Source organism: Nicotiana tabacum, chromosome 18, assembly GCF_000715075.1.
Source record: "Nicotiana tabacum cultivar K326 chromosome 18, ASM71507v2, whole genome shotgun sequence".
Classification (NCBI taxonomy): domain Eukaryota; kingdom Viridiplantae; phylum Streptophyta; class Magnoliopsida; order Solanales; family Solanaceae; genus Nicotiana; species Nicotiana tabacum.
The window spans coordinates 74,433,539-74,448,326 of NC_134097.1; the positions used below are offsets into that span (position 1 = coordinate 74,433,539).

The following is a 14,788-nucleotide window of genomic DNA, read 5'->3' on the forward strand; positions in this document are numbered from 1 at the left end:
AAATCTTGATGAAAAGCCTGACTCTCTATTTCTTGATCTATGATCATACCTTTGATTGTCTTGTTTTGACCGTTAATCTTTTCCCGCAGGTCCCATGTATGGCTCGTACCTGTTTTTACCGGACCTTTTCGGTTTCCGACCATCTCGAACTTACTTTTTCTTCTTTTTGGAATCGTGGAATAGTATCTTCTTCTATCCTTAGCTTCGTGCTATACCTGTTGTAAATGTCATTCCATGTTGTAGCTGGGAATTCATGAAGACTTTCCTTGAGTCACCTCGTAGCTTCTGAGCTCTTTTTATTCAAGTTACTTGTGAAAGCTACAACTGCCCAATTATCAGGTACACGTGGTAATGTCATTCTTTCACGTTGAAATCTGTCCACGAACTCCCTAAGAAATTCTGAGTCCCATTGCTTGATCTTGAAAATATCTTCCATTCTTTTTTCGACTTGTTGAGCTCCCGAGTGTGCTTTGATGAAAGAATCTGCAAACTCAACAATAGAATTTATAGAATTTTCGGGTAATAGAGAATACCATGTTAATGCACCCTTGGTGAGTGTTTCACCGAATATTTTGACTAATACTGATTCAATCTCCTGCTTGGTCAAGTCGTTACCTTTTACGCCTGTTGTGAATGCAGTCACGTGGTCTCGTGGGTCTATTAGGAATATCATGCATTTTGAATTTCTTTAGAATTGGGAGGGGAGAAGCACTTGGCTTCTAGTGTTGTGGCAAATATTTATCCGTATCTATCCCTTTGATTATAGGCAACACCCCGAGTATTTGCTCTATGCGGTCATTTTGCGCCTTGAGCTGTTTCTGCAATGTTAGTACTAAATTTTGTAAATTAGAATTGACTAAGTTACCTGGTTCTCCCTCCTGTGATTCGCTGGGAGTTCCACCGCTACCTGAATTAACAAGCCCGGAACGAGGGTTCTCCAAAGTGTTGTTATTTGGAGTGGGTGTGGGTGGTGCAGTAATTAACTGGCTAGCAAAAGCCTCAAGAGCTTTATTGACCTGTGCAGCAATTAGTTTCTGCAAAGCTTCATCGATAGCTTCAACATTTTCAAATTGAGCATTTCCATTTGTATGAGATCTATCAAGAGAGCCTTCACGAGACCGTCGAGGAGAGCCTCGTGGAGAAGGGACCGGGGTTTGGTTACCTTGTGGATTTCCCTGCAGTTGTTGGTTTCCTTGGTTTCCTTAAATGTTGTCATTGTTGTTCGACATGATTGATGCAATAAGGAAAGTTAAGCTAAAAGAGGATAGATTATTAAATTCCTGGTAACGGAACCAATTTGTTTAACCAAAAAGTAGGATTTCGGTCAAAGCGATAATTTAGAAGAACTCGGGCTACTGATAATCAAAGAAACTGTAAAAGAAAGTAATTTTACTAGCAATGATATAATCAAAAGAAAACAAGTAAACCAGTATATTCAGATAGTTTTTCGTGTGTGTTACAATTGACCCACTCTCCCCCTTTTATAGCTATTTTGGGGATATGCATTTTGCCTTTGTCATAATAAGGTCATTATGGACAATTAAAGATATTAAATACTACATTACATAATCATTGCATTTAATACAGATTCTCTAACGTTTTTAGTATTTAAGACTCAATAAATACCGTATCTATACTCCCATGTAGTGTCAGATTCATTCCCCTTAATTCTTGGACTTAAATAAGTATGAGCGCTGAGTCTTTTACATAACCGCCCGTGCCTCTTCCTTTGCCTCTGCTCGTATCTGTTGCAACTCGTGCCTCTTTGCCAGTTGTAACTCTTTGACCAGTCTATGTGTCATGACACGTCATCTTTACACCACTTTAATATGTAAACTCAATCTTTCCCAATACAACAACCAAAGGGTAGAAACGGAGCGGGAATACTGGTATTTCGGTAATTCTGTATTTAAACGCTGTCCATGTAAGGCGAGTCCATTTTTTCTCCAATTTGGAGTTAATTTTTTTTTGCTGGAAAGAAGTTTCATTAAACTAGAATGATGCAAAAGGCAATAGAATAGTAACAAGAAGCGGAGGAAATAGAGATTAAAAAAACTAAGCTAAAGCTATTTTAGGGTTTAGACTAAGATATTTTTTAAGATATTTTCTAAAGGTAAAGACTTTACAGATATATATATATATATATATATATATATATATATATATATATAGGAATATTCTCCTAGGACCACTGCTAATAGATAAGGTCGTACCTTCCTGAGTTGACAATACTATCGAAAACCAAAAGTGACCATCATATAAATATTATAGACTCAATGTGAATATTATAAAATATAAACTGTTAGCTTAAGAGGACTAAATTGTAAAAATTGAAACTCCTTATTTAATTAGACTCCAACTAACTATAACCAACTAACTTCTTTCTTGACAAGGATCCTGAATAAATCGCACATGCTCCAAGGAGTTCACGGTCAGGTACTCCTCCGCATGCTGCCGGTACTACTCCTGAAGCACTACAGTGGCTTTCCACATTTCATTTTTGCATCATTACTCTTCCCTTAAAAATCTTCTTTGTCCTCAAGGAAGGAAGGAAGGAAACTTCAACTTCATCACTACATAGTCTTCCCAAGTAGCTTGCTCTTTTGACATTTGTGACCACTGGACCAAAATTTGAGGGACTACCTTATTTTCTTGTTTGATCATCCTTCTGTCCAAAATCTCTTGAGGTTCCACACAGTAGGGGTTGGTAACATCAATTTCCGGTGGGTGATTAATCCTATCAGAGATGGCATAACATGGCTTAAGCTGAGAGACATGAAAAGCGGGATGGATAGCAACATGTGAGGGAAGTGAGAGCTTGTAAGCAACATGACCAATTTTCTATAGGATCTGGTATGGACCATAATACTTGACTGAGAGCTTAGAGAATGAGTGGTTAGAGAGTGTAATATGCCTATAAGGTTGAATGAGATAAACCCAATCCTTCTCATTGAATTTCCTGTCAATTTTATGCTTATTGGCCAAAGATATCCTTTGATGTGCCATATGAATGTAGATTTCAATTATTGTACCTTAAGTTCCCTAGTAGTGAGGCTTTGATCCACTTCCTCTTCAGTAGCATCACCTGGTAGATAGGGTAGATGAATATGAGGTGGTTGTCCATAGAGAGCTTCATATGGGGTAGTTTGAATGGCTGAGTGGAAGGTGGTATTATACTATTATTCTGCCAGTGACAAATTAGAGGCCCAATCTTGTTGGCTATCAGCATAAAAACACCTTAAATAGGTCTTCACATTGTTGTTGAGTACCTAAGTTTGACCATCTGTTTGGGGATGATAGGTTGTGGAAATACAAAGGTTCACACCTTGCATGGCAAAAAGATCTTGCCATACTTTGTAGACAAATATTGGATTCCTATCATTGATTATGTTTTCTGGCATACCACGTAACTTGGAAACATAATCCAAGAACAACCACGGTACTATCAATATCATGTTACAAGAACCTAGAGGTAACAATAGAAAATCTAATGTATAAGTGACCTCTTGCAGTAGCCAAGTCAAGTCTTTACAGATCTCATATGTCCGTCTGTTGTTGTCTTCTGCCACATTGATGGTTTGATGATCCTCAAAGTAATGATTCCCAGGCTTCTTGCTACGTCATCATCAATGAAGTTATGTGTACTGCCAGGATCGACCAATATACTCAGTGGCCTCTTCTGGCAATAACCAGTTACTCTCAAATTATGGAATGTTGGCACTCTATGTAGAGCGTTGACTGATATTTTATACATCTCTCCTTTCGCCTCTTCTCTTGTTTCTTCGGCTATCTCTGCAGGTTTCTCTACCGCCACTAAGTCTCTTGTTTTTTCTTCCTCATGTCCTTCTTCCTCTACCTCCAATAGGTATAGTTGTTTGGATCCATTACACTTGTGACCAAGGAATTCTCATCACAGAAGAAGCACAATCCCTTTTTCCTCTTCTGAAAGGCAAGATGCCACTCAATAGTTATGTCATCAAAATATATTGAAGCCACTTTAACCCTCTAGTTATTATCAACTTCATCTAAGGAGAAAGATTTTTCTACCTTGCAGAGCCAAGCTCTAAGATTGATGTTACTGAAACGAAGGAATTCCATCTTGGTTATCCGCGTCTAATTTGTTCCTCTTGGGGATGTAGCTGCAGAGTGTTAGGTTGCTGGTGAAGATTCACCACCCTCATTCTGTCTAACTGATGGTTGTCCTTAAGCAAAGCCACCCTATTGTTCCTAGAAGTACAATGTCCTTGAGCAGGAGCTGTAAAAGCTGGTGTATAAGGTGAAGCAGCTCCCCTTGGGGCTTGAAAATGAGGCATAAGCCTCAACCTCAAATGGTAACAGCTGGAGAAAACTGAGATGTGGCAAGACCACTGTGATCACCATGTACCAATCAATACGGTTTCCTGTAGGGGTGTAGATCTTACCCCTCCATCCATGTCTTCTATGCCTTTTTCTCGATCGTACCCCTTCATAGCATCCATGGACTCTTTTCAGCTCAGCAAAAGCTCTTTCATGTTGATTCTCAAGTTGTGTTTGCCTAATTGAGAAGTTTGATATCTCAACTGTCATCCTCTCAAACATAAATTTGATCTCGTCCATATTTTCCATTGTTATCACCTGCAGAGCTCAAGAAAGTTCTATGATACCAAAGACAATAGAATATTAACAAGAGGCAGAGGAAATAGAGATAAAAAAACTAAGCTAAAGCTATTCTAGGGTTTAGACTAAGATATTTTCATAGATGATCTGCGGAATTACAAATATATAAAGGAATATTCCCTAGGGCCACTACTAAGAGATAAGGTCGTACCCTTCCTTAGCTGACATTACTATCGAGGACCAAAAGTGCCATCATACAGTAATTACAGATTCAATGCGAATATTATAAAACATAAATCGTAAATTTAAGAGAACTAAAGTGTAACAATTAAAACTCCCTATTTAATTAGACTCCAACTAACTATAATGGTCAGACACTCCTCCACAAGCAGCTGGTACTATTCCTGAAGCACTGCAGTGTCTTTCCACATTTCATTCTCGCATCATAGAAAAACTTAAAGAAGTATAGAGCAGTGGAAACTGAACGAGTAGTTACGGTTCCAATTACATCAAATCTAAGAATGGTAATATAAAGCTGTGGGTTGTCAAAAACTAGGGAGAAATTGAAAAATAGTCAGATTTACAACTTGTCGTTCAAAAATAGCCCACTTTCAAAAGTAATCGAAATTTAGCTATTTTTCATGTAAAGATAAATCTAAGCGAAAACACTGTTTAAAACCCGAAAAATACGCTAGTATATTATACTGGAGTTCCAGTATAAGTATGCTTGAACTCCAGCATATTATACTGGAGTTCCAGGATAAGTATGCTGGAACTCCAACATAATATGATGGAGTTCCAGCATAAGTACACTAGAACTCCAGCATAATATACTGGAGTTCCAGCAAGTATAATTGTCCAGTATAATATACTGGAGTTTGGAGCACCGGTGCTCCAATCTCCAGTATATTATACTGGAGTCAGCAAAGTATACCGGTCCAGCATAATATGCTGGAGTTCATACACAGGTACACCGAACTCCAGTATATTATCCTGGACCGGTCTCTGTTACAGTAAAATAGTGGCTATTTTTCATTGACTTTGTAAACGTTGACTATTTTTTAATGACCAGTCCGAAAACTGGCTATACCGTGCTATTTTTACCAAAAACTACAACATCTTGGTAATGGATTTGCCAAATTTTGCTAGTGCGACGGTGTTGAGAATTGTGTCTGTCATTGTCAACGCTGCCCATGTGAACTAACTATAGTGCCTAAGTAGAGGGACTCTCAACTAGTTTCTTATGTAGTTTTTGAGAGCTTAACCATTGTTTAATTGTAAGCCCCTCTATCAAATTCAATCTTTTGTTTAAATTTCAGCTATCAGGGATCTGGTTCTATGCCCAGTCCGTGTTGTACATTTTCAGCAGATTAAAAGATGCCACCCTCTGAGTAACGACAAGTGCAATGTTTGTTACAACTTTAACAGAGGATATAGTTAAGCATTATTTAATACTTGAAGAGTAAATGTCAATAGACCACCATGATGGCTATATTTCCCAGGTGTATGATATTTCGTTGGTTTTATTTTATATTGGTCTTTAATGTACTGAAAAAGACCCCCACGTTCTCCAAGGTATGATTCTCAATCTCCTTCGATTTCACTTCCACCTTTTCCTAATGATAAGTTTTGACAATTGATAGTAACTGAGTAATACTTAAATCATTTTCTCAATGATTTGGTAGATATACTCTAGTCATTCTCAGGGTTCCTAATCAGATGTTGTATTTTTATATACCCCATGAAGGGTTGCATCGGTTAGGTCATAACGGTTGAACAAAGTCTGTCTTAGTTGTACTTGGCCCATTTTGGACAAAAAATATTAATTAGTACTATTTAAAAAGAGGTTGGGGCATATTCTGCTTATTAAATATTCTTAGTTGCTGAGTCCTTGAATATTTTATATTGATATACCAACCAAAGTCAATCCATCCTATCATTCCCTTGTAATTCTGTTGGTATAAATATATGTGCCTCTATCTCCCACTTTTTCCAAGCATCCACAATATTGAGCTTCTCTATTATAAAGCAGTTAAATAGCACAACTCCTTCATATAGCAGAACTCCTCCATTTCCTTCAGGCTCTAGTTGTAATAATAGTATGGAGCCTGTGGCATCAATATCAGGGGAATGGAGCTTCTTCAGTGGAATGTATTTAACTGAGGAGGCTGATTTTATGGCACATCTACTTGGTAACTGTTCACTTCCAAATGAACTACCATCCACTTATTGGACTGGTCATGAATCAACCATGAACATGGGAGGAGCAAGAGAAGTTCCATTTTATTCTTCAAACGACACTAACAATACTATGTATAGTGGTGGTAGTGGTTCTTGTTTTCCCCCTCGGAGTCATGAAAGTTACTATTCAAGTCATTCCCGGCCTATCTTGATGAGAAATGATAGTTCAATAACAATGGAACATGGTCTGGTGGATACTAATAATCCAAGTGAAGTGGATGACTTCCTTAACCAAGATGTGAGCAATGACAGCATGGAGTTTGATGAAAACATGCCTGAAGCTGCTCTTGATGGAAAAGGCTTGCAGCTAGGAAGAACAGATTATGAGCAATTTCCTGAAGATAAAATGGATAGTTCATCAGAGAGCTCCAAGAAAAGATCCCGGTTGCATGGGCCTGGGCATGTAAGTGTCGTTGAACTATAAGACCATTCTACGTTATTTAGTAGTTTTTATGGTTCCCTGTTGATCTCACTTTTCTGTTGTAGGTCCCGAACAACAAGAGAAGCGCAAAGCTTGAGACTGGAGAGAGGGATGGGAAAAACAAGGCAGTGCTTCAGAGGCAGAACTCTATGATCAGTTGCTGCTCAGAAGATGAATCTGTTAATGTTTCTCACGAGTTAACCCGAAAAACCAGAGCCAGCAGGGGTTCAGCAACTGACCCCCAGAGTTTGTATGCCAGGGTATGTAACTGCCTAATTACTTCCGATATTCCAGTGCCTTTTTGGTCTGTTTAGAAAATGATAACTTTATAAATTTTGAATTTAAACTTTTTATTTTACCTTGAATGACGCTATTATATCCAAAAGAATTAATGTTCTGACATAAGAAAGACCACAAGTGTCGCGGAAGCCAAATGTATATAGTGTGAATAAGTCACAACTACTATACCAAAAATTATGACAGCCACCAAATAATAAATAAGACAATAAAGCAACAATAAAGGGAACACCAGAATTTACGAGGTTCGGCTAATTTTGCCTACTCCTCGGACACAACCAATATTTTATTTCACTCCAAAAATACAAGTGAAATAATACTAAAGAGAGAAATACAAATGCCTTAAACAGATGAGAAGGCAAATGAGAGGTGTGTTTAAATCCTAAACATTAAGCCTTCTTTTATAGGGGGAAAATCCCCCCAACCCTTCTTTTCCCACCGATGTGGGACAAAAGATTTCTGCCAAACTTAACAAATCTCCACCTTGGCAAAATTCCACATCTTCAATTTTCTCTCAATAACAAATTTTGGTTGTGTCTTCATCTTCAATCTTTAGTGTTCAACAATGTTGATCAAATCCAAACAATGTTGAAACTTGATCGCAGTCACCACCTTAGTTAGCATATCAGCAGGATTCTCCGTAGTATGAATTTTCTTCACTGTGACTCCTCCTTCTTCTATGATTTCTCGTACGAAATGATACCGAACATCAATATGCTTCGTCCTTGCATGATAAACTTGGTTCTTCGCTAATTGAATAGCACTTTGACTATCACAAAAAATTGTGATACCTTTTTGTTCAACACCAAGCTCCTTTAGCAATCCTTGAAACCAAATTGCCTCTTTCACAGCCTCTGTAATAGCCATGTACTCTGCCTCTGTTGTAGACAAAGCAACTGTTGACTGCAGAGTAGACTTCCAACTAACTGGTGCCTTTGCAAAAGTAAACACATAACCAGTAGTTGATCTTCGTTTGTCCAGATCACCCACAAAATCTGAGTCACAATATCCAACTACAGACTGATTGTCTTCCTGCTCAAAAACTAACCCGACATCTACAGTATTATGAATATACCGTAGAATCCACTTCACACCTTGCCAATGCTCCTTTCCTGGATTGTGCATATATCTGCTAATAACTCCAACAGCTTGTGAAATGTCAGGCCTTGTGCAAACCATTGCATACATCAAGCTACCAACAACATTTGCGTATGGTACCTTTGACATATACTCTCGTTCAGCTTCATCCATTGGCGACATAGTAGTACTTAGCTTAAAATGGGGAGCAAGTGGAGTACTAACTGGCTTAGTCTTGTCATCTATGCCAAAACGTTGTAGTACTCTCTTCGAATATTCTTTCTGAGATAAACAGAGTTTCTTTGAACGTCTATCTCTAATTATCTCCATGCCAAGAATTTTCTTTGCTTCACCCAGATCCTTCATCTCGAACTCCTTCTTCAGTTGAATCTTCAACTTATCAATTTCTTCCGAATTCTTGGAAGCTATCAACATATCATCAACATATAGGAGAAGATATACAAAGGAACCATCTTTAAGCTTGTGCAAATACACACAATGATCGTATTTGCTTCTCTTATACCCTTGCCGCAACATAAACTCGTCAAATCGCTTGTACCATTGTCTAGAAGATTGTTTCAATCCGTACAACGATTTTTCAAGTTTGCACATTATATTTTCTTTTCCAGCAACTTTGAATCCTTCTGGCCGAGTCATGTAGATTTCCTCCTCCAAGTTTCCATGTAAAAACGCAGTTTTTACATTCATCTGAACTAGTTCCAAATCCAATTGTGCTACCAAAGCCAACATAATTCTAATGGAGGAATGTTTTACAACTGGAGAAAACACTTCATTGTAATCAATTCCCTCCTTTTGAGCATATCCTTTGGCCACCAATCTTGCTTTGTAGCGAACATCTACTTGGTTAGGAAATCCTTCCTTCTTTGCAAATACCCATTTGCACCCAATTGCTTTCTTTCCCTTCGGGAGATTGGCTAATCTCCATGTATGATTCTGATGAAGGGACTGTATTTCATCATTCATGGCAATCCTCCACTTATCTTCTTCTGAACTTTGGACAACGTCTTTATAAGTGGTAGGAACATCATCAGCTACAATTGAGGTTGCACAAGCAACCGTCTCTATGAGACGAACATGTTTCGTTATTGTTCTTTTTGGCCTGCTGGTTGCTATTGATTCAAGTTGTTGTTGAGGTTCCTGAGTTGGAATCTCCTCTACTGGCTCTCCTTCCAAAGGGTAATCTTCATTTGTTTCCTCTTCTGCTTCTTGTGTAGGAAAAATAAATTTTCCCTCAAACTCCACCTGCTTAGAAGCACCTTTATTTTGTTTGGTGTCTTCTGTTACCTTATTTACCATAGCAGATTCATCAAAGGTAACATCCCTGCTGAATATTACTTTCTTTGTCATAGGACACCATAAGCGATATCCTTTGACTCCCGAAGTAATTCCCATAAAAATAGCCTTCTTTGCCCTTGGATCCAATTTTGACTCTGTCACATGATAATATACAGTTGAGCCAAACACGTGCAAAGAGTCATAATCTAAAGCAGGCTTTCCATACCATTTTTCAAATGGTGTCTTGCCATCAATAGCAGTAGATGGTAAGCGATTAATGAGGTGGCATGCATATGTAACTGCCTCAGCCCAAAATTCTTTGCCCAAGCCAGCATTGGACAACATACACCGTACCTTCTCCAGCAAGGTCCGGTTCATACGTTCAGCCACTCCATTCTGTTGTGGTGTATGTCTGACAGTTAAGTGTCGGACGATGCCATCATTTTGACAGACCTTATTGAAATGATCATTTTTGTATTCACCTCCATTGTCTGTGCGAATACACTTGATCCTCTTGCCTGTTTGATTCTCCACCATCGTCTTCCATTTGAGAAAAATTCCCAGCACTTCATCTTTGTTTTTCATTGTATACACCCACACTCTTCGAGAAAAATCATCAACAAAGGTTACAAAATAGTGCTTCCCACCCAATGAAGGTGTTTTGGAAGGACCCCAAACATCAGAGTGTACATAATCCAAAATGCCTTTAGTATTATGGATCGTTGTACCAAATTTAACCCTTGTCTGTTTCCCTTTAACACAATGCTCACAAAACTCCAAGTTGCAAGCCTTTACTCCTTTTAACAATCCTTGATCTGATAGAGTTTTCAAGGATTTTCCTCCAGCATGTCCCAAGCGCATGTGCCATAGCTTGGTTGCTTCTGCCTCTTTGTCGTCACTGGATGTCACTGTCGCTGTCCCAATAACTGTACTGCCACAATATCGGTACATATTATTATTCTTCCGATTAGCCTTCATTACCACTAGTGCACCGGAGCATACTCTCATCACTCCATTTTCTGCAATGATTTTAAACCCTTTTGATTCCAGGGCTCCCACAGAGATGAGATTCTTCTTCAAATCCGGTACATATCGAACATCTGTTAATGTTCTGATCATTCCATCATGGTTCCTTAATCGTATTGAACCAATGCCATATGAGGTAAGAGGGCTGTTATCCACTGTGTGGACGACTCCATATTCTCCTTCTTGAAATTCCACGAACCAGTCCTTGTTGGGACACATATGATAGCTACAAGCCCAGTCCATCAACCATATGTCTGATGATGTTGATGACTCTGTTGTAACTAATGAGAAGTCTGAATCATCACAATCAGCTAAATTTGAATCCATAATGGCCTTTCCATTGTTATTTTTGGCCTTATTCTTCAACTTCGGACAGTCTTTCTTCCAGTGCCCTTTTTCTCGACAAAAGGCACATTCATCTTTGATGGGTCTGGATCTTGACTTGGATCTTCCCTTCTTTGTCCTCGTTTGATTTTGAGGATGACCCCTCACAAATAGTGCTTCTCCTTCTCTGCCCTTCTGTTTTTCTCGCTTTCTTTGTTCATAGCTGTACAAAGCCGAACAAACTTCTCTGAGAGAAATTTCGTCATTTCCATGGAGTAGAGTAGTTTCAAGGTGCTCGTACTCATCAGGAAGTGACGCCAACAACATTAAGGCCAAGTCACCATCATCATAAGTTGTATCCATATTTTGCAAATCTGTGACCAACTTATTGAAACTGGTGATATGTTCATTCATCGTGGTACCAGGAACATAGGTGAAGTGAAACAGTCTCTTCTTCATGTACAATTTATTTTGACTGTTTTTCTTCAAAAATTTATCCTCCAGTGCTTTCCATAATTTACTTGCAGAAGTTTCCTTTGTGTATGGATATTTCTGCTCTCTAGCAAGGTAGGATCGAATGGTACCGCAAGCAACACGGTTGAGAATCTTCCAATCTTCTTCTCCAATAACATCTGGTTTCTTTTCTTCAATGGCCAGATCTAGCCCTTGTTGAAAAAGGACATCTAGAACCTCGCCTTGCTACATCCCAAAATGCCCGGACCCGTCAAAAATTTCTACCGCAAATTTCGCATTTGACACAATTCTTGTCATAAGCGAAGATGTCAATGATGACGTATTGTTGATACTTGATGTAGATTCTTCTTGTTTATTGTCTCCCATATTTGACACAAATATTATTTAATAGCTGACGACACAAATCAAGATTATTCCTTTCTGATGTAGAAGATCAGACTAAGCTGCAACCACAGAGCATACTCAGACAGAACCTTGACTCAGTTACCAAGATAAATCTTTTCTGATGTGGAAGATCAGACTATGCTGCAACCACAAAGCATACTTAGACAGTACCTTGGCTCTGATACCAATTGTTGCGGAAGCCAAATGTATATAGTGTGAATAAGTCACAACTACTATACCAAAAATTATGACAGCCACCAAATAATAAATAAGACAATAAAGCAACAATAAAGGGAACACCAGAATTTACGAGGTTCGGCTAATTTTGCCTACTCCTCGGACACAACCAATATTTTATTTCACTCCAAAAATACAAGTGAAATAATACTAAAGAGAGAAATACAAATGCCTTAAACAGATGAGAAGGCAAATGAGAGGTGTGTTTAAATCCTAAACATTAAGCCTTCTTTTATAGGGGAAAAATCCCCCCAACCATTCTTTTCCCACCGATGTGGGACAAAAGATTTCTGCCAAACTTAACAACAAGTTCTAAGGGTGTAAATTATAAAGTCTTTCTTTTTTCAGACTCCGTTCCAGAGTTAATTGTTGGGAGTATTTGTATTAGATAGGTGTGTAGTCAGTTGTGTCATTTCTAGATCTGCTAGCAATTAGCATATACTTATATGTTTAATTAAGAATCTTTCTTTCCCTTCTTACAGAAAAGAAGAGAGAGAATTAATGAGAAATTGAAGACATTGCAGAGTCTCATCCCAAACGGAACTAAGGTAAGTGAATGTCAGTGAAACTGTATTAGTGATCACGCTATCTGCTGAGATAATACAATGGACACCTAAAAAAGCAAAAAAAATTGATGACAGGTTGACATTAGTACCATGCTTGAAGAGGCTGTCCAGTATGTCAAATTTTTGCAGCTCCAAATCAAGGTAAGATTTATTTTCACTTCACAAATTATTATAATGCATTAGGAATTAAGCAAGATGAAGATACTGATCTAGCATGAACATACACTAGCGTATTCGTGCAGAGATAGCCAAAGAAAGAGAGAAAAAACAAGTATAGCTTGAAAGTCTAATCATTTTATGCGGACATGGGTGGTATTAAAGAAATAACTTAGTGAGGGTGGGAAGAAACCAATGTATAGAATAGTTGATTATTTAGCTTATATGCATACACACGCATAAGAGGATTCAAATAATGCTAAAATGTCACCGTTAAGAGTGATGCTAGAAGCTTTTCATATTTAATGAAGTTAACTTCCATGCGCGCATATATATATATATATATATGAAAAACATACGGGATTCAATTGGCCACCCTTGGGCCAACGCGGTTGAGCAACTGGTTATATGATGTTATTTACTTTATTGTTTAGATTACCAAATTGGAGCAGAAGTTAAATTCGCTGTTAAATAATGGCATAACTGGCTATTCCACTAATGTTACCAAGATTAATTGCTTCTCACATTGAGATCAATAGATGGATCTTAATTCGTGCTTTTTGTTTGGGATCTGCAGCTTTTGAGCTCTGATGACCAATGGATGTATGCTCCCATTGCGTACAACGGAATGGACCTTGGGCTCGATCTGAGGATTGGCATTCCAAAATGATGACGTTGAAAAGCTCAAGACATGGCGGTGTTGGATTTCTATATTAGTAGATTGAGAGCGTTATCATAGAGGGCATGAAGAAATATTGCAATTTTGTAATGGTGCCTATAATTAATACTTACTACATTCTTGACTGGTTATTATCTTATCCACGACAACTAACCATTCTGTTGATCAAATAATTCAATAAATTCCTTTCTGGAACTGATCAACCTGCTGAAGGGTTTTAACAATTTCTCGTTATGTAGATTATTTTGTATACAATTCTGAATTCTGACAGTTTACAAGAAATCACTGTAATAATTGATTTATAGTTTGTTATTTTTAATAATGAGCTGATCGATTCTAAATATTATTTGTGAAAATTATTTTGATCTGTCTGATACTCATCAACAAGCAAAAACGTTGCACGCAATGAAGTCCAAGCTAGGATGAAGATTGACAAACTTATTCTTTTCATTATGTACACAAGCAAGAGTAAAATCAATAACAACAACAAGAGTAGGATCCTATATTATAAGCTATTAGATGAATAAATCACAGTTATACCAGACGGAATTTCTTACACCCCACGTGTGAAGATCAATAATATTTATGAGGTTTAGGTACAACCAACTAGATCGATGGCGGCACGTTATCGGGTAGAAGAGGCAACCACATGCGACCGGATTTAGCGAGCTGTCTCACCGGGCGCAACAGTCGATACAGGGTGACCCATTTTGCATGTGGAGCGGCAAAATTTCATAGAACTTAGTATAGTATAAAAGGCAACATAGTTCTTCCTCACTCATTCTAGAAGATATCACCCATTTTAGTTTATCCCCAATACTCTTAAACCCCCTTTAGAATTTCCCAAACGATCTAAGGCTAAATGAAAGGTTAATCTAGCAAGATTAGCGTGAGGAAGCTTTAATCATCATTGTAACGTCTATCATCTTGTTATATTGATTCTGAAGATTCGTTGGAAGCGAATTTAACCACCATAGAAGTGTAGCTAGTTCTTCAACAAGGTATGTGGGACAA

The 14,788-nt window shown here is 38.1% G+C and overlaps 1 protein-coding gene across 1 annotated transcript; it reads left to right on the forward strand.

Moving 5' to 3' along the window:
* The first annotated feature begins 6,697 nt into the window (after positions 1–6,697).
* Positions 6,698–13,979, forward strand: LOC107795725 (transcription factor bHLH84-like). Its single transcript, XM_016618400.2, has 5 exons — positions 6,698–7,240; positions 7,324–7,518; positions 12,856–12,921; positions 13,015–13,080; positions 13,673–13,979. Exons 1-5 carry the CDS (start codon positions 6,698–6,700, stop codon positions 13,763–13,765), a joined length of 963 nt encoding a protein of 320 aa, XP_016473886.2. The 3' UTR covers positions 13,766–13,979.
* Positions 13,980–14,788: the final 809 nt, after the last annotated feature.